This window comes from Natrix helvetica, assembly GCF_964273705.1.
Source record: "Natrix helvetica genome assembly, chromosome: 7".
Taxonomy (NCBI): domain Eukaryota; kingdom Metazoa; phylum Chordata; class Lepidosauria; order Squamata; family Natricidae; genus Natrix; species Natrix helvetica.
In genome coordinates this window covers 10,127,577-10,150,966 of record NC_138558.1, presented here as the reverse complement: position 1 = coordinate 10,150,966, position 23,390 = coordinate 10,127,577, and the positions used below count along the sequence as shown (strand labels likewise).

Sequence of the window (23,390 nt, the reverse complement as noted above, 5' to 3'; positions counted from 1 at the left end):
CATTGGTAGATTCCGGGGGGGGGGGGAGGTTGTACGAGCCACCCAATGTAACTTCCATCCTGTGGTTTAGCAAAGTGCTAACTTCTGCCCGTTGCAATTTATTAATGGAAAAATAAACAAGTCAGGATGAACTCCTTGCACAATATTTCATTGGGCCCTCTTGCGATAGGTGTATATGGCCTGCGGACACCCGTTCGTTATGGGCGCTGCAAAATGCAATTTAGAAAAAAGTGACGTGTCAGGTCTCTCCCCCCCCCCGCTCAACTCCTCCCCCCCCCCCCCCGCCACTCGGTCATCCATTAGGCCAGATTGAAAAGACGGATGGAGTATTCCTAAAATCAAAAACTTTTGCAACTGCTAACATGTAAGGGTTTTTGTTTCTCATTCCAGAAATGCACCGATAAGACGTCTCAGAATTAAATCCCACCATCTTCTCTTTTGCTGACATTGTATATTTGTGTGTGTGTGTGTGTGTGTGTGTGTGTGTATTTTATATTTTGTACTTATAACCGTGCTTTATATTTATTTATTTTTACACGACTGGGAGCATGCACACCTCCCACAAGGCCCTGCAAGCGCCTCGCGCGTTCTTTGCAGCCCTCTACTTACTACACACTGTCCTCCCCTCCGACTCTTTGGGCGCCTTTACAGCAGGGGTCCCCAACCTTGGCAACTTTAAGACGTGTACTTCAACTCCCAGTTGAACTCCTCCTGCTGACCCGACCCTTCCTCCGGCTCCTCCTCCTCCTCCTCCTTGCGCACCTGCCCCGTTGCCAGTTGGGTTGAAGTCCACAAGTCTTAAAAGTTGCCAAGGTCGGACGCCCTGCTTTACACCGCGCAGTTCAATAAGCCGCGATCCTCTCTGGGATCCATCGTCCTTTCGTCCACGCATTGCAAAACAAAAGCAGCACGCCACCCCACGCCAACGCTGGCCAAAGCACCAAAGGCGCCAGCTGCGGAAGCCAAGGGCCGGCAGCGTGTGTGGACTGTGAGATGGGGGTGTGAGGATCCCGGGTAGAAGCGCAGCAACGCCGGGTGTGTATGTGTGTGGGTGTGGGTTCAGTTGTGCGACGTCATGTGCCGCGAGAGGTGGTGGCGCTCGCGGAAGGACTCGTTGCAAATGGGACACTTGAGCTTCTCCTCCCGCCGCCTCTTGACCAGCGGCTCCAGCGCGTATTCCTTTTTGTGGTGGGAGCGCATGTGGTAGACCAGGTCGGACGTCATGCGGAAAGAGGCGTTGCACTTGGCGCACCAGTTCTGAGCCGGCAGGCAGAGGGAGGTGAAGGAGGGCGGCAGCAGCGTCAGGGCCGAAGGCAGCTGGAGCTGGAGGGGGGCCGCGGCCGCAGCCGCCGCCGCAGCAGCCACGGCCGCCGCCGAGCTCTTGGGCCAGAAGGTGGTGGCGTAGAGGAAGGGGCTCTGCTTGGGCAGACCACCACCACCTCCTCCTCCTGCTGGCCCGACCCCTCCTCCGGCTCCTTCTCCTCCTCCTCCTCCTGTTCCTCCCTGCGCACCTGCCCCGTTGCCGAGCTCTCCAGGCGCACCGGCCAGCTTGAGGGGCTCCGATGCGTAAAGACGCGCAGCTCCTTCTGCGCCCGGGTGGCAGCCTCCTCCTCCTCCTCCACCTCCTCCCCCTTCCACCAGGGCGCTCAGCTTCTGTCCCAGCACCAGCTGCGCCGAGAAGGTGGAGCGCGCCGGCTGCGAGAAAGCGCTCTTGCGCTCCTCGGGGTTGGCCGCGCCGCTGGAGGGCTGCGAGGAGGGCACGGTGGAGAAGGCGCTGCCCCCGGAGCGGCCGCTCAGCAACGAGGGCACAGGCAGCTTGTCCGCGGCCGAGGAAGCCGGGGAGCCTCGCTCTTTCTCCTCGTCCCCTCCGGCTCCGTTCTCCACGCCGCGCGAGGCTTTCTTCACCTCCACGAAGGCGCTTCGCTTAGCGTCGCCGGTGTCCGGGCTGGGCGGCCGGTAGAGGCGGCTGGCGTCATCCAAGCCGTAATAACTCCCCGCCGGCCGGTATTGTTGCTGCGGGGTACAGACCAGCTCCTCCTTGGGCGACGACGGGATGGGCCGCTCCACGCGCGACCGGCCCGTCGACGAGCCTCGCTCTTCGGCCAAGGCGTCCCCTCCGGGGTATTTCCTCTTGGCTTTGCCTCCGGGGCTGGCGCGGCCGTCGACGCTGGAGGCCGGCTGCTCCCTGTTGGCAGGAGACCCGCCGCCGTTGCTCGGCCGGGAGTTCTCCAACTCCCGGGCCAAGTTGTGGAAGTCCGTGGACGGCTTGGTCACGCCGCCGTTGCTGTCCTGGCCGGCGTGGTAGTGGTGGCGGTGGGTGGAGGGCTGGATCTGGGGCTGGGCGCCCCCCACCTGTTTGCTGTGGAACTTGCCGGCGCCTTCGTGCTCCTTGGGGCTGCTGTTTTTGGGGCTGGGGTCCTCCGCTGGGCTGCTGTCCGCCCCGGGCAGCCTCTTCGGGCAGCGAAACCGCAGGTGCGCCACGTAGGGGAACTCGAATTGGAAACGCTGGCCGCAGTCCAGGCAGGTGTGCGGAGACGAAGCTGGGGCGGGACAGAAAAGAGAAGAGAGAATTTATTGGTCACCTGCTGAGCCAGACCGACTGACCAAGTTGCCAGACTCACAAAACACCAGAAGGAAGGTTCACCAATGGGAGTCCAGCTAAAACTTCTGACTTTTAAAACCCATAAGCTACCTGAGAATAGATACAGTTAAAGGGTAAAGGTTCCCTTCACACATATGTGCTAGTCGTTCCTGACTCTAGCGGGTGGTGCTCATCTCAGTTTCAAAGCTGAGGAGCCAGCGCTGTCCGAAGACCTCCATGTGGTCAACGCCGAAGGCGCACGGAACCTTGTTACCTTCCCATCAAAAGTGGTCCCTATTTTTTTTTTACTTGCATTTTTTACATGCTTTCGAACTGCTAAGTTGGCAACGCTGGGACAAGTAATGGGAGCTCACCCTGTTACACATCGCTAGGTATTCCAACCACTGACTGCTGACCTTTCTGATTGACAAGCTCAGCGTCTTAGCCACTGCGACCCTTTTAGACACCATTAAAATTGTGTTTATCTGTTCTGACCTAATAGAGTCCAAGTACTATTCTCCTTAACGCAGGGGTGTCCAAACTTGGGAACTTTAAGACTTGTGGACTTCAACTCCCAGAATTCCCCAGCCAGCCATGGCTGGCTGGGGAATTCTGGGAGTTGAAGTCCACAAGTCTTAAAGTTCCCACGTTTGGACACCCCTGTCTTAACGCATCTCTTTAAGCCCCACTAAATACAAGCCTGTGCGGGAGACAACCCAAACCTCTGGCTTGGCTCATGTTAACATAAGGCACATAAGAGCCATAATATGCTGGACCCAAAGAGTAAACCATGACCCACAATTTACTAACCACAGTGGCCAAATTTACCCATACGCCACCCCTTGCTGTGCAGGGTTAACTTCGTACAGGGTTTTAGCATTTATGATATATTTATATGCCACGTTTCTTTCAGGAGCTCAAGGCAGTGAACAGTCCCCAACCTTGGCAACTTTAAGCCTGACCGACTTCAACTCCCAAAATTCCCCAGAGGTCCAGCAGCCTTAAAGTTGCCAAGGTTGGAGACCCCCCCCCCCCTGTTCCGGAGGGTCTGGAGCAGCAGCGTTTCCCAAGTTCCAACAGCTTTCCGATAGGTGGACTTCAGCTCCCCAAATTCCCCAGCCAGAATGCTGGTGACTTGGTGGATTCTGAGCAACTGAAAAGATGTGGGGGTTAAGAAATTCTGGCTGGCGAATTCTGGGAATTGAAGTCCACCCATCTTAAAGCTGCCGAGGTTGAGAAATAGTGTGCTCGATCCAGGGTTAGCGACCTGCGGCTCTGGAGCCCCATGTGGCTCTTTCATCCCTCTGCTGCAGCTCCCTGTGGCTGGTCAGCTCCACAATTGATAGGGTTTTTTGGTTAGGACGGGTAGAGGAAAAAGGACACTGCGCTAGGAGGAGACTCTATGGTGGGGGAACTGGACTTCCGGTCAGCTCCAGAATTGAATGGGGGGGGGCTTGCGGTTAGGACCTTTGTGGCTCTTTGAGTGTTTAAGGTCGTATTTCAATCCTGGGGACCATTCTCTCTCTCTCTCCCTCTCTCTCTCTCTCTCTCTCTCTCTCTCTCCCTCTCCCTCTCCCTCTCCCTCTCCCTCTCCCCCTCCCTCCCTCCCTCCCTCCCTGTCTTCTTTTAATAGGCCTCCACGATGGACACACATTATCAATTGTTCCATTAGGCTGCTTGAATTCCCAGTGACTTCTCTTTCCTGCTAAACTTGTCTAGTGTCAGTCTTGGCTTGCAGTGGGTGGGTGTGCAAGCATGTTTTGTTTTTGTGAATCAGTATGCTCTGTGAACCCATCTTGGGTTATCCCAGAGGTGTTTTTCTTTTTCTTTTTTCTCAAGGGGAAACTGGGACTTTTTGGTTTTCTTTTTTCTTTGAAGACATTTCGCTTCTCCCTCAAGAAGCTTCCTCGGCATCTTTGGTTAATTTCTAGAAGAAGCTAACCAGAAAGTTGGCTAACTGGGAATTATTTGTCAATAATAATTGCAGAAAATGACACCAAATGGGGCAGTTTGGGGGTTGTTTAAAACTCAGCGAAGCATACATATATAATCAGAATAGAGCTGGAAGGGACCTTGGAGGTCTTCTAGTCCAACTCTCTGCTCAAGCAGGAAACCTTATACCATTTCAGACAGGTGGCTATCTAGTCTTTTCTTTAAAAACCTTCAGTGATAAAGCACCTACTTCTGAAGGCAAGTTGTTCTGGTTACTTGTTCCCACTCTTAGGAATTAATTTCTCCTTAATTCCAGGCTGCTTCTCTCCTTGTTTAGTTTCCATCTATTGCTTCTTGCCTTCTGGTGCTTTGGGGAATAGGTTGACCCCCCCCTCTTCTTTGTGGCAGCCCCTCAAATATTGGAATACTGCTATTATGTCACCCCTAGTCCTTCTTTTCTCTAGACTAGCCAAACCCAAATCCTGCAACTGTTCTTCATATGTCCTAGTCTCTGTGCCTTTAATCCTTTTAATTGCTCTTCTTTGCACACACGCACACACACACACACACACACACAAAGTCTCAACATCTTTTTTTGTATTGTGGTGACCAAAACTGGATGCAGTATTCCAGGTGTGGTCTTACTACGGGTTTATAAAGCTCTACTAATACTTCACTCATCTGGCTGGAAGACATGGACGCATCATGGTCCTAGCAACAAGCAAAGAGTTAGATTGCCTATATTGGAAGGTATCCTTTCTCCCCTAAGGGGTGTGTGTGTGTGTTAAAGCAATGTTGCTCTATGGCTTCCTGGGGGGGGGGGATATCTCTGAACCGAGAAGGGCTATAAAAAAATTAAGTCCTCAGCCCGAGGGACCCACAGACAACCCGGGGCAAAATTGAACCGAAGAAAAAAGAGATTAGTTTCTGCAGTGGATCATACCCTCACCAGTGGATCCCTTGGAATTTGGGTGCATGCGTGAGAGTGTAAGGGGAGGTAGGGGAGGCTTTCCCCACCTCCTAAGTATTTAAACTTCTTAACAGATTTCTGGAGAAGACTCCTGTGAGTCCCTTGGATTGCAAGGCGATCCAACCGGTCAGTCTTAGAGGAGATCAACCCTGACTGCTCTTTAGAAGGCCAGATCTTGAAGAGGAAACTCAAATACTTTGGCCACCTAATGAGAAGGAAGGACTCCCTGGAGAAGAGCCTAATGCTGGGAAAGACGGAGGGCAAAAGAAGAAGGGGACGACAGAGAATGAGGTGGCTGGATGGAGTCACCGAAGCAGTTGGCGTGAGCTTCAATGGACGCCAGAGGATGGTAGAGGACAGGAAGGCCTGGAGGAACGTGGCCCATGGGTTTGCGATGGGTCGGACATGACTTTGCAACTAATAATAACAACAACAGATTGCAGAATTTCAGCTAATCTGGCTTTTCCCAAATGGGATGCTGTGGATTACAGTCATTAAGCATCCATGTGTGTCTGGGATATTCGCTTAACCTGCTCGCTTGCCACTCTAGACTGGCAGGACTGCAGATTCCAGAAGGAAAGGTATCTCCTTCTCTAGCTTTGGTCTTATATCCGCTGGGACTCCAGATCCAGGGACCTCCGGGAAATGCTCTGGGAGAGGCCCCCACTCCTCCCTCCCTCCTTCCTATGAGTTGTCACCTACCCTTCATCTTGCTCTGGGACCTGGCGGGGCTCAGCAGCAACAGCTCGGTCAGGTCCTTCCCATACCACACCAACAACTCCTCGTCTTTGGCAATTCTCCGCAGGGAGCGGTAAAACAGCTGTCCGTTCTTGATGTAGGCCTCCAGGTTCTGCTCCTCTTTGTCCCGCGCCGACTGGACCAAGCGGAGCCACATCAGGCCTTCGGAGGAGCCGTTGGCCGCCGAGGTATCTACCTAAAGTGGGAGGGGGGGGAAGGGAGAGGCGGAGGAGCTTTGAGTAGAGGAACTGGCTGCCCAACCACACAACACCCGGCCTGGACACCCAGGAGGAGGCGGTTGGGTAGGAGCGATAAAGAAACGAAGGCAAGGGCTACATTTCTGCTTCATTGGGATTGTAGCAGTGGCTGTGTTTTTGCAGAAAAAACAGCCTGCCTTCCATTGAGGACTTGTATACTGTACGAGCCAAAAAGAGGACTGTGGAAATATCTACAGACCCCCCACATCCTGGACATAAATTGTTCCAATTCCTACCCTCAAAACGAGGCTCCAAGGCTCTGCACACCAGAACAACTAGACACGCCATCACTCTGCTAAACAACTAATTCCCACAACACTGTCAAATTACCTACTAAGACTGTATTACTACTATTCCTCTCAAGCTTCCTATTACCTATCTCCTCCTACTTATGACTATAACCATGTTGATTGTGTCTTTATGATTTATATCGTTTTATTTGTTTTCTAGTATGATTTTGATTGCTTATTAGTAACCTACATCTATCACTAAGTGTTGTTTCTTATGATTCTTGATGAATGAATTTTATTTTATTTTTCTTTATGTACACTGAGAGTATATGCACCAAAGACAAATTCCTTGTGTGTCCAATCACACTTGGCCATCAAAGAATTCTACTCTACTCTACTCTACTCCACTCCACTCCACTCCACTCCACTTTATTTTATTCTATTCCTTATTCTATTCTTCTATTCTATTCTATTCTATTCTATCCTATCCTATCCTATCCTATCCTATCCTATCCTATCCTATCCTACTCTACTCTACTCTATTCTACTCTATTATATTTTGAGCAGCCTGGCAAGCTTGCCCCCTGACTCACTGAACCCTGAAGTGACAGCCTACAGCTTGGCCGGGTCTGGGGCTCCACTGGGATTGTTTCTTCTCATTCTCCTAAGGAAGCGTTTGCAACCACACTGTTTTTTTCGGTGGGATGGCATGGCACGTTTCCAGTGGAGGAGACGTTCGGGAAGGCTGAGATCCTGGGCAGGAGAGGAACTAAGCCAAGCCAAGGAGATCAACGCAGAGGGTCCGAGAGAGCCCCTCCCCGCTAAAAAATTGGCCGGGAAAAGCAAGGCCTCGTAATTCAGCGCCTGTGGCCGGGAGCAGTTCTGAGCCTTTCCCCTCCCGGTGCCTGGATGTTCCCAACGGCCCTGAGATATTTTGCGCAGTTTTGTTAGGAAGGAGATTCCCCTACGCCCGATTCTAGTTTTTCTCTTAGCGGCTCGTGAAACTAAAGTTCTAGCCATTTTTTTTTAAATGGAGGAAGAAACCTGTTTTTTATTCACTTCAATTAACCGGCCCCTTCATTTGACTGCGGGCCTCGTCTCCGCCCCCCCCCCCCAACCTTCCACTGAGCTGCCGGACCGATTCCCCGGAGCAAGGGAAGGGGGAGGAAGCCCAGCGGGGAACCTTAAAGGCAGCCAGAGCGGGGGTGCGAGTTCACTTGGTCCCAGTTTGAGGACCCTCCGCACACCCGGCTTCACACTTGCACGTTATTCGCCCCGGCTGGCCGGTTGACGGGTCAACCGCGGGCGAGCAAAGAAGCGGCGGCTGAGACCAGGCCAGCGCCGCCGGATTTCCAAAGCCTCCGCATGCGACGCTTTGAAGTCTCCGATGGCGGGTGGCATTTGGAGCTGAAGAAGCAGCAAGATCTGACCTGTTTCTTCCCCCCACCCCCGCTTCTAAACCCTGCAGAAGGACAAAGACTTGGACGGTTGGGGGTGGGGATAGCTGGAACAGTCGCGGTATCTTTACGATTGATATCGATTGTTTCCTGATTGCTTATTTGTACCCTGTGACTATCGTTAAGTGTTGTACCTTAAGATTCTTGATGAATTTATCTTTGCTTTTTATGTACACTGAGAGCATATGCACCGAAGACAAATTCCTTGTGTGTCCAATCAGACTTGGCCAATAAAGAATTCCATTCCATTCCATTCTATTCTATTTTATATCTTATTCTATGCTATTCTATTCATATCCCATTCATATCCCATTCCATATATTCTATTCTATTATATTCGTATCCCATTCTATTCTATTCTATTTCATATTCTATTCTATATCTTATTCTATGCTATTCTATTCATATCTCATTCATATCCCATTCTGTTCTGTTCTATTCTATTCTATTCTATTCTATATCTTATTCTATTCTATTCCATTCTATTCTATATCTTATTCTATTCTATATCTTATTCTATGCTATTCTATTCATATCCCATACTCTACTCTACTCTACTCTACTCTACTCTACTCTACTCTACTCTACTCTACTCTACTCTACTCTACTCTACTCTACAGTATCTCCTACTATTCCTGCGTTTTGTTCGGTGAGTTCTTTTGCGCTGTTAAGCGCGAAGGAGCTAAAAAACGACGCTTCCCTTATTCTTGCCTTCTCTCGTTTTCGGGAAGAAGGCAATTCCGACATTTGACGCGTCTTGCTTTGTAAGCTAGCAGGGTATTGAATGAGTCCGTTTGCTGCGTTCTCACCACATCTGGAAGTAAGCTGGGTCCCCAAAGCAGACGAGCGTCAACGAAAAACGCTTCGTGGGCCGTCTGAATGGGCTTTCCTATACCTTCTTCGCTGACCTGGGGTCGCTCCTGCCCGCTGGCTGAACCGATTGAGCCCTAGCAGGCAAGGGTCCCGGCAGCCTCCCTCCAATTGCGGCCAGGCCGCGTTCGGCCACGGGGCTGTTTTCTGGCCACGGAAAGGGACGATTTGGGGAGGGAATCGACTCGCCTCGATTTCAACCCTGCGTAACTCAAGCTCTCCGGCCCGAGGGGGAGGATTTCACTTCTCTCTGTCCCCCTCCTCCCCTCCTCCCCCACTTTGTTCGCCCCCTCCCCCTTACCCGGAATATATAGGGGACGGTCCTCTTATCCGTGGACTTCAGCGCCACGAAAGCGATGCTGTCGTAGAGCGAGGTGTGGCTGAGCACGCAGGGGCCAAAGATGGCGTTCTCCGGGATGTCGCAGGTGGTGTACACGCTGGTGAAAATGTCCGTCAGGCATTGCTGGACGGCCTTGGCGTCTCCGTCCCAGATGCTCCGGGGCACCCCGCTTTCGTCCATGGCTGGAAAGGGGAAAGAAGGGGACGGTTGTCATGGAACCGCTCTGAAACGAAGGCCAATGATCCTGGGGACCTCCCCCTCCCCCCCAGGGGCTAGAGTCTCCTTTGGCTTTTGTGAACCTTCCCCAAAGTTCTGCAACCTTAAACACTCAAAGGGCTATTTGGATCCGTTTCCCACAGAAAAGAAAACACCCTGAGCCACAAAATCCTTCCAGTGCCTGACTATTTCCCGAGCGGCCAAAACTAGCATATGTAGTCGAATTAAACATTCTGTTTTCTTCTGAAACTTTTCTTTTCTTGGATTTATCCATGGTTGGCCTGCCTGGGGTTCAAAAGATAAATAAATCAGGTGCCAGCGGCTGTCGCACATCTGCAGTTGTGACACATATCTTGAGGGAGAGGGAGCCGCAGCAGAGAGATGAAAGAGCCACAAGCGGCTCCAGAGTCATGGCTCTGGAGCAAAAAACGAATCACTTTCCCCAAAGTGAAAGCCTTCCTAGAAACGGAGATGCCAACTCCATTGGTAGAGAGACCAATGTAGAAGCCTGCGACCTACTTAACTTCCTGCCCCCCTAAAACGCGGGGAGGGGGCTGTTTTCCGCTTCCCCAAAACACGCCCAAGGCCCGGGAGTGCGTTTCTCTCCTTCGAATCGCCCATAGGAGGAAAACTTTAGCCAGCATTTGACTGAGCCCGACCGGCAGCCCAAGGCCGAACCAATCGCTCTCAAACCTCCGGTTGAACGGCTGGGCTTCTAATTTAGGAAGAGCAAAAAAAAAAATAACCGCCAGTTTGGATGTGTCTGGTTGAGCCACCCAAACTGGCATTTCCCCCTCAGGAGGAGGAGGAGGAGGAGGAGGAGGAGGAGAAGGAGAAGGAGAAGGAGAAGAAGAAGAAGAAGAAGAAGAAGAAGAAGAAGAAGAAGAAGAAGAAGAAGAAGAAGAAGAAGAAGAAGAAGAAGAAGAAGTAGAAGAAGAAGAAGAAGTCTTGAAATTCAACCTTACAGAAAGGGGTGAAGGAGGAAAACGAGAATTTCTGAACAATGTTGCGCCAGGAGCCAAGAAAGTGGTGCAAGGGCCAAAAGAAGCCTCTCGGGGTTTCCTCCTCGCCCCGTCCATCCTTGGGGGAAATTCAGTGCGGAGGAGCAGAAGGATGGCTTCTCTATTCCTACCTGCCTTATTGCAAGTTCGGAACTTCTGGAAAAAAATCTCCTTCGCCCCTCCAACTCCGGAGCTTCGTTCCGGGCTTTGCGTTTGGCGAAGTCTCGAGGGTGTCTCCCCCCACGCCTGTCCCTTCCTGCCTGCCTGCCTGCCTTCTTCCTTTCCTTCCTTCTTCCTTTCCTTCCTTCCTTCCTTCTTCCCTTCCTTCCTTCTTCCCTTCCTTCTGCCTTCCTTCTTCCCTTCCTTCCTTCTTCTTTTCCTTCCTTCCTTCTTCCCTTCCTTCCTTTTCCCCTTCCTACCTTCCGTTTCCCCTTCCTTTTCCCCTTCCTTCCTTCCTTCCTTCCTTCCTTCCCCGCCCATGCGGGGCTGGTGACGGACGGGTTCGGGCTCACAAATGGATTTCCAGCGCCTTGTCAGTGCGGCTGATTTGATGTCAGCTAACCTTTTCACGGGAGCCCGACAAGAGGGAACGTATGTCGGCTCATTACCATAATCCAGCAGTTTCCCTGGGAGACTTTAATTAAAAGCAGCGAGCAGAGGTAATTATTTCTTACCGCGACACGCTTATTTATTGGGAGGCGGGCGCAACCGCCGTTTCCGTCTTTTACGCGGGATGCAGGAAAGATAAACGCGCGGCTGACTAGATCCCGAGTCGGGAATTCAGATCAGTGACTTGAATCGGGCGTAAAGAAACCTAATCGCGCCAAGAATTTGGTTTCCAACTATCTTTTGAAAGCATCAACTTAGTAATAATAACAGAGGCATCAATCATGATGATGATATGATGATGATGATGATGATGATGACGACAATAACAACAACAACATCTGGTATTCGACAATGTATTTGTCTCAATGTTATTTGTGACACATCTTTAAATGTTCAGTTGACTGAGTTTCATGTTTAATGAATAAAAGAAATAATAACAACAACAACAACAACAACAACAACAACAACAATTGAAAAGAAAAAAGTATGGTTCATTGACATTGCAATACCTAGCGATGCACGAATTGAAGATAAACAGCAAGAAAAAAAATCACAAAATACCGGGACTTGCAAATTGAGGTTGAGCGACTGTGGAAAAAGAAATTGTGTGTTGTCCCGATTGTAATTGGAGCCCTTGGAGCAATACCTAAAGGCCTCCTTCGCTATTTGGAAATTCTAAATTTACCTGACTTGAACATTCTGACTCTACAAAAAACCGCCCTACTTGGAACAACTTATATCCTCCGACGTTAACCTAACAGTTCCTAGGTCCTTGGTTAGGACTCGAGCTGTTGAGCTACCAACCAGCCCCAAAGGCTGTGAATCTCACCAAAGATTAAAATAATAATAATAATAATAATAATAATAATAATAATAATAATAATAATAATAATAATAATAATAATAAATAACCGTCAAACATCCACATCTGCTTATCCTAGGTCCTTGGTAAGAACTCGATAGGTAGATAAAAATGCCAAACCCAGTCTGAACATCTGGCTGACTGTGCGATGATCAATAATAATGATGATGATGATGATGATGATGATGATGACATCTGACCACAACACACCTGACATCTCTATTGTGGAAAAGAAAACAGTCTGGTGCATTGATATTGCAACACCCGTAGATGCACGAATTGAAGAGACACAGCTAGGGGGGGGAAATCCAAATATCGCGATTTGCAAATTGAAGTTTTGAGCGACTGCGGAGGGGTGGGGGGTGGGAATCAATGGTTGTACCAATAGGAATAGAAGTCCTTGGAGCAATAGCCAAAAGGCTGCCTAGAAGATACATGGAAATGTTGAACTTCTCAGACCTGAATATCCTGACTGCAAAACAACAACACCGCCCCACTTTCCTCGGAACTGCCTAGATGTACTCAGACGTTAACCAGAGGTCCTTGGTTAAGACAATTCTTCGCAATTCTCTCCGATTCATCCTTGTTATCATTCCGCCCCCCCTTCTTGCATTCATTTCATCTCTTTCTCCCCTCCTCCGTTCCTGTCCTCCCTCCCTTGCGATCGCTCGGCACAGGGAAATTTAATTAGCCATAGCAAGAGGCCTTTTTTTTTTTCCTTCAGGACCTCAGCTGGTAAATCTCACCCACCCGAGGCCCACCCAAGTGGGAAGAGAAAGAGCCGGCTCTCCTTCGGAGGGGGCCGCTAGAAAGCGGCTTTCTCCGGGCATTGTGATCCCGGGCAAAGAAAGGGCCGGGGGTGGTGGTGGACACTGGCTCCGCTCCCCCCTTCCAGGCAGAAGGGTTGGCTTCGCGGGGAGCAGCGGCGAAAGAGCGAAACTTTTCGAAACTCGGATTAGCCGTTCAATCTCTAACCTTCCTCCGTTTCTTCCCTGGCTGAAGCGACGCGTCGGGATCGGGCCAGCTGAGTCTTTATAAACCAGCCCGAATCGGCGGATTGGAAAGGGCAAATGGCCCCGGCAATAATCGAAAGGGAAAAAACAAAACGGGAATTTGCTGAGACGAAAATGGTTCCCCGTGGTTAAAAACTCGTTATTTTTTTTCTCTCGAGTGAGGCGTGTTAACGGAGAAGTTTTGGGGGAAGGGAATAATGCTATGCCCAAAAATTAAATTAAGATAAATCAAATCAACCCACCGGCCGCACCCAATGCGAGACGCCTCTTACAATTACAACCGGGGCTTTCAAAAGTGGACTTTTTGTAAGGAACTTTTAGCTGGAGGTAAACGCCAGAGCTGATGGGGAGGAAGTATCGTATTTTCCCCATTTAAAAGAAACTAAACCAAGCGTCGGAAAGAAATCGACCGGCGGAATAGATTCCCCGTCTTTCCGCCTGCTTTAAAAGGTGAGCGATGCGGCTTGGGAAGCAACGAATCCCCGCCGCGCCTCCCTCTTGAGGCCCGTTCACACGCACACCTAAACACCCCCGTGGCTCCTGGCTTCTCTTTTTAGAAGAAGGACGCTGGAGGTCGCCGCGCGACGGCTGGCGGCGGCAGCAGCCGAAGGGGAAAACCAGGGTGCCGGATAACAATGCCGCGGTGTCATCCTTCGGGGGAGAAGGCGGTGGGCGCAACTCGGAGAGAGAGATGGAAAGAGAAAGGAAGGCGGAAGAGACGGGAGAAGAGAGAGAAGTGAAGAGAGAGAAGAGAGAGAAGGAAAGAAAGAGAAAGACGGAGATGGAGAGAAAGGAGAGAGGAAAAAAGAAAGAGAGAGAGAGAGAAAGGGAAAGGGAGAGAGAGGAGAGAGAGAGGAAAGAAAGAGAAAGTCGGAGAGAAAGAAGGAGAGGGAAGCAAGGAATGAAGGAAGAAAAGAAGGAAGGAAGGAAAGAACGAAAGAAAAAAAGAGAAAGACGGAGAGAGAGACGGAGAGAGAAAGAGAGAGAGAGAAAGAAAGAAAGAGAAGGACGGAGAGAGAAAGGGAAAGAGAGAAGACGAGAGGGAAAAGGAAGGAAGGAAAGAAAGAAAGAAAGAAAGAAAGAGAAAGATGGAGAGAAAGGAGGAGAGAGGAAAGAAAGCAAGAGAGAGAGAGAGAAAGGGAAAGGGAGAGAGAGAGAGAAGGAAAGAAAGAGAAAGTCAGAGAGAAAGAAGGAGAGGACAGGAAGGAAGGAAGGAAAGAACGAAGGAAAGAAAGAAAGAAAGAAAGAGAAAGACGGAGAGAGAGGGAGAGAGAAGGAGAGAGAGAGAGAGAGAGAGAGAGAGAGAGAGAGAGAGAGAGAGAGAGAGAGAGAGAGAGAGAGAGAGAGAGAGAGAGAGAGAGAGACTGGTCTTCTGCCAATTTCTGTTTCTGAAAACCTCCCAGGACCTCAAGCCGCCCTCTCACCCCCCCGCCCCCCCTTCTTCCTCTGCACCCGATCAACCATCCGCAATCTTTTTTCCTGGGCGCTCCGACCTTTTTATTTTTTTTAAGCTTAAAAAGAAGACACAGAAGAGAAAAAGGGAAAAAAGAAAAGGAAAATTCAAACCAACAATTAAACTGGCTATTCAAAGTCACTCCTTCCTGCTTTTATCCATCTAAATATCCCCTCCCCTCCGGCTTTTGTACGCGTCTGTCTGGCAAGCAATCTTTCTCTCTGCTACGACGGCTGTTTTTTCTTTCTTCTTTCTTTCTTTCTTTCTTTCTTTCTTTCTTTCTTTCTTTCTTTCTTTCTTTCTTTCCATCTCTCTTTCTTTCTTTCTTTCTTCCTTCCTTTCTCTCCGTCTCTTTCTTTCTTTCTTTCTTTCTTTCTTTCTTTCTTTCTTTCTTTCTTTCTTTCTTTCATCTATCTATCTATCTATCTATCTATCTATCTATCTATCTATCTATCTTTCTTTCTTTCTTTCTTTCTTTCTTTCCTGTTGGGGTGCCGGGTTAAATAGGGCAAAAAGGAGCGGTTAACGGGTGGTGGGAACCGAGAGGGGGAAAGGAGAAACAATCAGAACGGTTATTTTGCTCAAAGCGTCTCTACTTACCGGGAATACGATCGGGATTATAATCCTAAAGGCAAGGGACGGGCGGGGAGGAAAAATATGTATATGTAGATATATAAATATTGAGAGGAAATATCAATGCGTCTCAATCCCCAGCAGAAAGTAGTCAAAAAAAGAAGAGAGAGGAGAGGGAGGTGCGTAGAAGTCCCCGGTCTTTCTTTCTTTCTTTCTTTCTTTCTTTCTTTCTTTCTTTCTTTCTTTCTTTCTTTCTTTCTTTTTCTTTCTTTCTTTCCTCCTTCCTTCCTTTTTCTTTCTTTGGGGGGGAAGGAAAGCTCCCGGGCCTTATTGCATTAGAGCTCCTCCATGGCCGCGGGGAAAGAGGCGGTGGGAGCGCGGCTCGGCTCGGCTCGGCTGGGCGCACGAGAGCTGCCAGGCGGGGAGGGAACGGGGAGGGGGGGAAGGCCGCGGGACTTGGGCAGATGGGCCCGTTGCACTGCCTGCCTGCCTGCCGGGCGCCCCGGTTTTGTCGCCGGCCCAGAATTCGCCCAATGACGCGTGACAGACCCGCCTCCTCCCCTTTAACGCTTTCCTGCCCGCGGCTCGCCCGCCCGCCCCTCCGCCCGCCCCTCGCCCGCGGTGTCGCTCAGGCTGCTGCTGGAGACCAGGGAGCGGATTGCGCCCTCTTGGACAAGGTCTCCCGGCTTTTGCCACCCACCTCTTCTCCCCTAAAGAGTCATACTCCTTCCCACAAATGCCCCTGGGCACCCAGCTTTAGAAGCCCTTGCGCAAAGAGGAGGGTTGTTTTTTGGGGGTGGGTGGGTGGAATTGCCTGAGATTGGGGAGGGGGGCGTGGGGAGGAAATTGACAGAGCAGGATGTTTCCCACGGATGGCCATGGACCGGGGCAGGGGTCTGGGGGCTCAAGAGGAGAAGGCGACGCTCCAGCTTTTCGTCCATTCAAAGATGATAGCCTTCTTCTTCTTCTTCTTCTTCTTCTTCTTCTTCTTCTTCTTCTTCTTCTTCTTCTTCTTCTTCTTCTTCTTCTTCTTCTTCTTCTTCTTCTTCTTCTTCTTCTTCTTCTTCTTCTTCTTCTTCTTCTTCTTCTTCTTCTTCTCTTTCTCCCCCCCTCCCCCCGTCCTCCCACCTTCTCCCGCCAAAGTTCAGCTGGACCTTTTGCGAGAGACGTTCAATTACTAGATTTGGAATTACTGGGCGTGGGGTACCCCTCCTTTCCAAAACTTCAGCGGAAACTTGCGCAGGAAAACTTCCCGAGAGATTTCCCCCCCCCCCCCCTCCGTCGCGTGGGGCAGGCAGGCTGCTCCTAGCTTCCAGGGAGTTCCGAGGGCGACTGCAGTGTTACATTTCCACCGGAGGCGAAATCTAAGCCGAAAGTAAGGATTTCATCCAGTCCACGCACAGAGTCAGCACAACGGGAACGTTTAAGTCCTGTAAAATCAGCTCACCCCTGTGGAGCAATTTCTGGTTAGCTGTAGGTTAGCCTGGAAGTCAAAAACAAAATCCCCATAAAAACCTTCATCGGCAAACCCAAAGATGCTTTTTTTCAGGAGGCAACTGAGCTTGCTTCCTTTGTTTTTTCTTTGAAAATGTTTCGCTTCTCATCCAGGAAGCTTCATCAGATCTGACCTGTCAAAGACGATGAAGCTAAAGTCCAGTTGCCTCCTGAAATAGCATCTTTGGGATAGCCATGACCTGGATGGGGGGAGAATCTCTACGGGCTTCATTGACAAACTTCCTGGATTAGTTCTAGGAAATCTCCAGGGATCCCGTTTGTTTGGGAGGAGAGTCTCAGCACTTTCTCTTTGCAGGAAAGCGTTTTCTGCTTCCTGCGTCCACTTAGGGGCCTGGAAGCTAAAACATATGATGAACGGTTGCATGGCTAGTCTAGTGAAGAGAAGGACCAGGGGAGACAGGACAGCAGCATTCCAATATTTGAGAGGCCACCACAGAGAGGGGGGGGGGGCAAACTGTTTTCCATGAAGGCCAGACAAGGAATAAAGGATGGAAACTGAACAAGGAGAGATTCAAGCTAGAAATAAGGAGAAATTTTCTGACTGTGAGAACAATCAACCCATGGAACAGAAGTTGCCTTCAGAAGTTGCGGGAGCTTCATCACTGGAAGCTTTCAAGAAGAGACTGGACTGCCATCTGTCAGAAATGACGTAGGGCATCCTGCTTGAGCAGCGGCTTGGACTAGATGACCTACAAGGTCCCTTCTGACTCTGTTATTCTGTATATCTGTATATTACTGTAGCCATCCCTAATACATATAAACCAAACTGGAGAAACAATTCAGGATTGCTGGGGAGAAGAGAAGCGATTTGTCTCAGGATGCATAGGTGTTTGTGATCCAGAAGAGAAGCCACAATTCCTAACAGCCAAAGATGCTGCCACCCCCCCACTCCCCCAATATGGACTCCCGACCACCAGTCACCCTTGTTTAGCCTGAACTGGGGTGGGTGGGATCTGGCAGCCTTAGAGCTGTTGGAACAGGGCTCACTTCTTCTCTTCCTCCTCCTCCTCTTCTTCTTACTCCTCCCCCTCCCCTCCCCTCCTCCTTCTCCTCCTCTTCTTCTTCTTCCTCCTCCTCCTCCCCTCCCTTCATTTTTCAATGAGCAATGCAGCTTACTGAAGCTTTCCAGCCCCCCCACCCCCTGCATTCAGTCAAAAGACTAATGTTTTATGGGGGGAGGGGCTGCTGGAGGAGGAACTCCGGGGAAGTTGGAGAAGGGGCAGGGTGACAGAAGTAACACGGTGAGGCCTTCTTAGAGGCCAGCTCAGTTGCTGGTGAGTTGACTTCATCAGCTAACTTATTCAATGTGTCTCTCTTAGCATGATATGAAAGTGGTTTGCTATAGCCAAGTCTAGCTTATGGTTTGGGACTGTGATGATCTCATAAACAATCAGACAAATTCCTGTTTGAAAGATACAGAGCAGAATTTGTGGACATCATTCTGTGTTGCAGACACCTTCATCCACACCCCTTTAATCCATAGACTGGAATGGGATGGAACAGAACAGAACAGAAGAGAAGAGAATATTTTTATTGGTCAATTTTGATTGGACACACAAGGAATTTGTCTCCTGTGCATAAGTTCTTTGTATGTACACTGTATCACAACAAAGTGACAATTCATAAGATACCAAAAGGAGAAGGTAATACGAAAGATGAGAAGGATAATAGTAATACATCCCTACTGCACGGGTAAATATCTTTAGGAATAAGACAGTGCCATGGGAATTAGATGTTTAGCAGAGTGATGGCACAAGGGAAACCTCCCTGTAAATAGAATAGAATAGAATAGAATTCTTTATTGGCCAAGTGTGATTGGACACACAAGGAATTTGTCTTTGATGCATAAGCTCTCAGTGTACATAAAAGAAAAGATACATTCGTCACGAATCATAAGATACAACACCTAATGATCGTCATAGGGTACAAATAAGCAATCAAATCATACTAGGAAACAATATAAATCGTAAGGATACAAGCAACAAAGTTACAGTCATGCAGTCATAAGTGGGAAGGGATGGATGATAGGAACAATGAGAAGATTAATAGTAATGCAGCCTTAGTAAATAGTTTGACAGTGTTGAGGGAATTATTTGTTTAGCAGAGTGATGGCGTTCGGGGGGAAACTGTCCTTGTGTCTAGTTGTTCTGGTGTGCAGAGCCCTATAGCGTCATTTTGAGGGCAGAAGCTGAAACAATTTATGTCCAGGATGTGAGGGGTCTGTAAATATGTTCACGGCCCTCTTTGCTTGAAATGCTTTACTTGAAATTGAATAACGCCAAAGGAATGGATTAGGCAGGATCTAAAGTCCAGCTTCTTTGCAAGGTTTAGGTACCCCAGATCCTGAAGGGTTAAATTTGCCCTTTAACCATATTGTGTGAAATCAGCCAATTACGATTAGCTTCCTAAATTAAAATTAATCAAACTATGGCTTTGTTTTGTGGAAACGTTTTCTCTGGCTGTCAGTGATTTATACCAAAGTGGCAAGGAGTTTTCTTGGCTTCTCTCTACATTTTCTTGTTAAAATGAAACAAGAACCAAAAGTTACGTTATGAGATAATCTTTCTATGTTAGAGTTTGCCAGCACAGGCCAAACATCATGGGAGGGGAGAGGGGGCTGCTAAAGCCCCCCTCCTGTTATTGTCACTCCTCTTCCCAACTTTTATGGGAGAAAGGCAAATAAACAAATATGATGGATAAATATGGGAACTTAATCCTGTTGTTGGCCAGTCGAAGTGTGTTGTGTTGTACTCTTAGTCCTTGACTTACGACCACAACTGAGCCCCAAATTTCTATTGCTAAGTGAGACTGTTCTTAAGTCAATTTTGCCCCATTTTATGGCCTTTCTTGCCACCATTGTTATGCAAATCACTGTAGTTGTTACCGTATTTTATGGAGTATAAGACTCACCGGAGTATAAGATGCACCAAGATTTTGAAGAGGTAAATTTTAAAAAAAGTTTTTGCACTCTGCAGTTCTCCCAAACCCTCTGCATGCCTCATTTTTTGTGCTCCTGGGTGCTGGGGGGGGGCTAAAATGAGCAAAAAATGGCCCATTTCCACTCGTTTTTGCCCTCCCCGGCTCCCAGGAGCACTTCTCAATCCTTCCAAACCCTCTGCACATTCATTTTTGTGAAGGGGCAGGGTTTTGGGCGGCCAAAAATGCTGTATTCAGTGTATAAGATGCACCCAAATTTTCACCCTCTTTTTTGGGGGGAAAGGTGCGTCTTATACTCCGAAAAATAGGGTAAGTTAGTAGCACAGATGTTAAGTGAATTTGGCTTCCCCATTGACTTTGCTTGTCAGAAGGTAACAAAAATGATCATATGACCCCAGGACACTGGGACCGTCATAACTCCACGCCAATGGCCAAGCGTTCAAATTTTGATCGTGTGACCACAAAGGACACTGCAACAGCCGTAACTGTGAAAAAGCACCATGTCACTTTTTTCAGTGCTTTTGTCACTTTGAACGGCTACTAAATGAACTGTCATAACTCGAGGACTACCTGTGGCATTAAACCAGTCAATTGGCATGCTTAACTCACTTTCTGAATTATTCAATGTTTTTTAAAAGGCTGAATTTGCTTCATGATGGAAGGGACAGATGCTACATTTTGCCCTTCAGCCCATGGACAGGCCAACTTGAAACAGATTCACTTTGAAGTAAGTTTGGTCTTCTATGTGCCATACAAAGGACTCAATTCCCTTTTATGTAGATTGGAAGTTGGCGTTTTTTTGATTTGCAAGAATTTGTGTCTGCATTAAATTTCTGATTCCCAGCAGATTTCTGTCCTCCTTCCTATATATCTCCAATTTAAAAAATTACACTCACCTGGAAATTGAACCTCTTTGTTTCAGTGGAGTATAAAATATGTAATGAAGGATACATATATTTTTGAATGCTCCATCCCAAACTGGGTAATGCAAGAAACTATTTACAAATACTTGCTTGATGCAGTAGACTTGAATGATTTTATAAGGCCATCTGTAGTTTCTCTGAAAGTGTCAATTCAAACCTACTCACGTCTGGAGCCATATAATCTGAGAGACAATCCTTTGTTGAAATGTGAATCGTAATCTCAGTTTTAGCTACAAAGCGCTTGAAACTAAGCCATAGATCAAGGACCAGGACCACGGACAGCTCCTGTGTATTTGTGCCAAGGATTGAAGTTCAGGAGAGGAAGAATAGAATAGAATTCTTTATTGGCCAAGTGTGATTGGACACACAAGGAATTTGTCTTTGGTGCATATGCTCTCAGTGTACATAAAAGAAAAGATACATTCGTCATGAATCATAAGGCACAATACTTAATGATAACCATAGGGTACAAGTAAGCAATCAAACCATACTAGGAAACAATATAAATCGTAAGGATACAAGCAACAAAGTTACAGTCATACATAAGTGGGAGGAGATGGGTGATAGGAACGATGAGAAGACTAATAGTTATAGTAATGCAGACTTAGTAAATAGTTTGACAGTGTTGAGGGGATTATTTGTTTAGCAGAGTGATGGCGTTCTGGAAAAAGCTGTCCTTGTGTCTAGTTGTTCTGGTGTGCCCTATAGCGTAGTTTTGAGGGTAGGAGTTGAAACAATTTATGTCCAGGATGCAAGGGGTCTGTAGATATTTTCACAGCCCTCTTTTGGACTCGTGCAGTATACAGTTCCCTCAATGAAAGGCAGGTTGGTTGTAATTGTTTTTTTTCTGCAATGAACTCCTGGTAGGCCCATTGGGCCATTTTTCGCCCTCCCCAGGCTTCAGAAGGCTTTCAGTGAGGCCTGCATGCATGCTCGGGGGAGGGGGCCTGGGATGTGTGGGGGGGGCGCACATGCGTGGGGGGAGGGCATTGCATTATGGGTGTGGGCACGCACTGTCACGCTATTATGCATGGATGCGCCCTTTTGGCACCCGAGCAGAAAAACATTTGCGATCACTGTGTTAGGGGGCTTCTGGGAAGAACCGGAATCAGAATAGAGCTGGAAGGGACCTTGGAGGTCTGGCTGGGGTTGAAAGCAGGGCCGATCCTTTGTTCTTTTCAGGGTGGCTCCAGGGGCCAGATCTAAGCACCCCGCGGGCTGCACCTGGACCGCAGGCCTTGAGTTTGACACCCCTGCCTTAACCTTTAGACCAAACTGGGAAACACCTTAGATCAGAAGAAGGCTTCAGGTATGCTTACCAAAACCCTGGGTGAAGAGCTAGATTTCAGAAGCCTTTGAATCGAAGGTATTCTGCTCCCCCTGAGCCCCTCTGAAATGCCCAGGATCCAAGCAAAGTTGAAGATCAAATATTAATGGACTAGTGGCTAATATTAGAGGATCAAGGCTGCATCGGCAAGCTTGCGCCGCCTCTCCTCTTGTCAAAATAAGAAAAACACAAGCATTTAGATCATATGTTTACCTAAGCGCATATGTGCTTATCAATCATGTATCTGGAAGTTCATCCAAGGAATCAAAACATTGCTTGGGAATAAAGAGGAAGGGGGAGTGGAGAGATGGAGCAGGAGGAAGAAAAAATATTCTGCATTGGTGGAGTTGGTTAATGCAGGTAGTCCTCAATTTACGGCCATTAAAGGTAAAGGTTCCCCTTGCACAAATGTGCTAGACGTTCCTGACTCTAGGGGGCGGTATCCGTTTCAAAGCCGAAGAGCCAGCGCTGTCCGAAGGCGTCTCCATGGTCAAGTGGCCGGCATGACTAAACGCCGAAGGAGCACGGAATGCTGTTACCTCCCCACCAAAGGTGGTTCCTATTTTTCTACTTGCATTTTTTAACGTGCTTTCGAACGGCTCGATTGGCAGAAGCCAGGACATGTCACGGGAGCTCACTCCGTTCCGTGGCGCTAGGGATTCGAGCCGCCAAACTGCCGACCTTTCTGATCGACAAGCTCAGCGTCTAAACCCCTGAGCCACCGCGTGCCCCATTCGGCCATAACGGAACCTCAAATGTAATTCTGCTCAGGGTGAAATGTGTGAAGTGAGTTTTGCCCCCGTTTGGCGACTTTTCTTGCCACCGTTGTTCACTGCAGCTGTTCAACCAAGTTATTTAGTGAAGCTGGTTTCCCCATCCCCAACTTTGATTGTCAGAAGGCCGCCAAAGGGGATCGTGTGACTCCGGGGACATTGCAACCGTCATCCCCATCAGTTGGCTTTCTAGCATCCAAGTGTCAATCATGTGTCTGTGAGAATGCTGCAATGGTCGTAAGTGTGAGAAAATGGTCAGAAGACACTTTTCCCACTGCTGTTGTAATTTCAAACAGTTCCAAAGTGAACTGTTGTACGTCGAGGACTACCTGGACTTCAGTTAATTTCCTGGCTTAGAAATTCATGGGAATTATATTAAAAAGGTCTAAGGAGTAGGGATTCATTTGCAGAGCTCTTCTTCCAGAATAATTATGCCCCTTCCCCACAGGTGGAAATATAGGCTGTCCCTTAATACAATACAATAGCAGAGTTGGAAGGGACCTGGGAGGTCTTCTAGTCCAACCCTCCTGCCTAGGCAGGAAACTATTCCGTTTCAGACAAATGGCTAACCAACATCTTATTAAAGGCTTCCAGTGTTGGGGCATTCACAACTTCTGGAGGCAAGCTGTTCCACTGATTAATTGTTGTAATTGTCAGGAAATTCCTCCTTAGTTCTAAGTTGCTTCTCTCCTTGATTAGTTTCCACCCATTTCTCCTTGTCCTCAGGTGTTTTGGAGAATAGTTTGACTCCCTCTTCTTTGTGGCATCCCCTGAGATAATGGAAGACTGCTATCATGTCTCCCCTCGTCCTCT

At 48.6% G+C, this 23,390-nt stretch overlaps 1 protein-coding gene across 1 annotated transcript in view; it reads right to left on the bottom strand.

Moving 5' to 3' along the window:
• Positions 1-1,037: 1,037 nt before the first annotated feature.
• The window catches only part of PRDM8 (PR/SET domain 8), a gene marked incomplete at its 5' end in the record, with an annotated part of 46,006 nt that continues 23,653 nt past the window's right edge, over positions 1,038-23,390 (bottom strand). Inside the window, 3 exons of the mRNA XM_081960390.1 lie at positions 1,038-2,540; positions 6,186-6,417; positions 9,337-9,557. Coding sequence (XP_081816516.1) covers positions 1,060-2,540; positions 6,186-6,417; positions 9,337-9,557 — 1,934 coding nt within the window. The 3' untranslated portion in view covers positions 1,038-1,059. The remainder of the gene's footprint in view (positions 2,541-6,185; positions 6,418-9,336; positions 9,558-23,390) is intronic.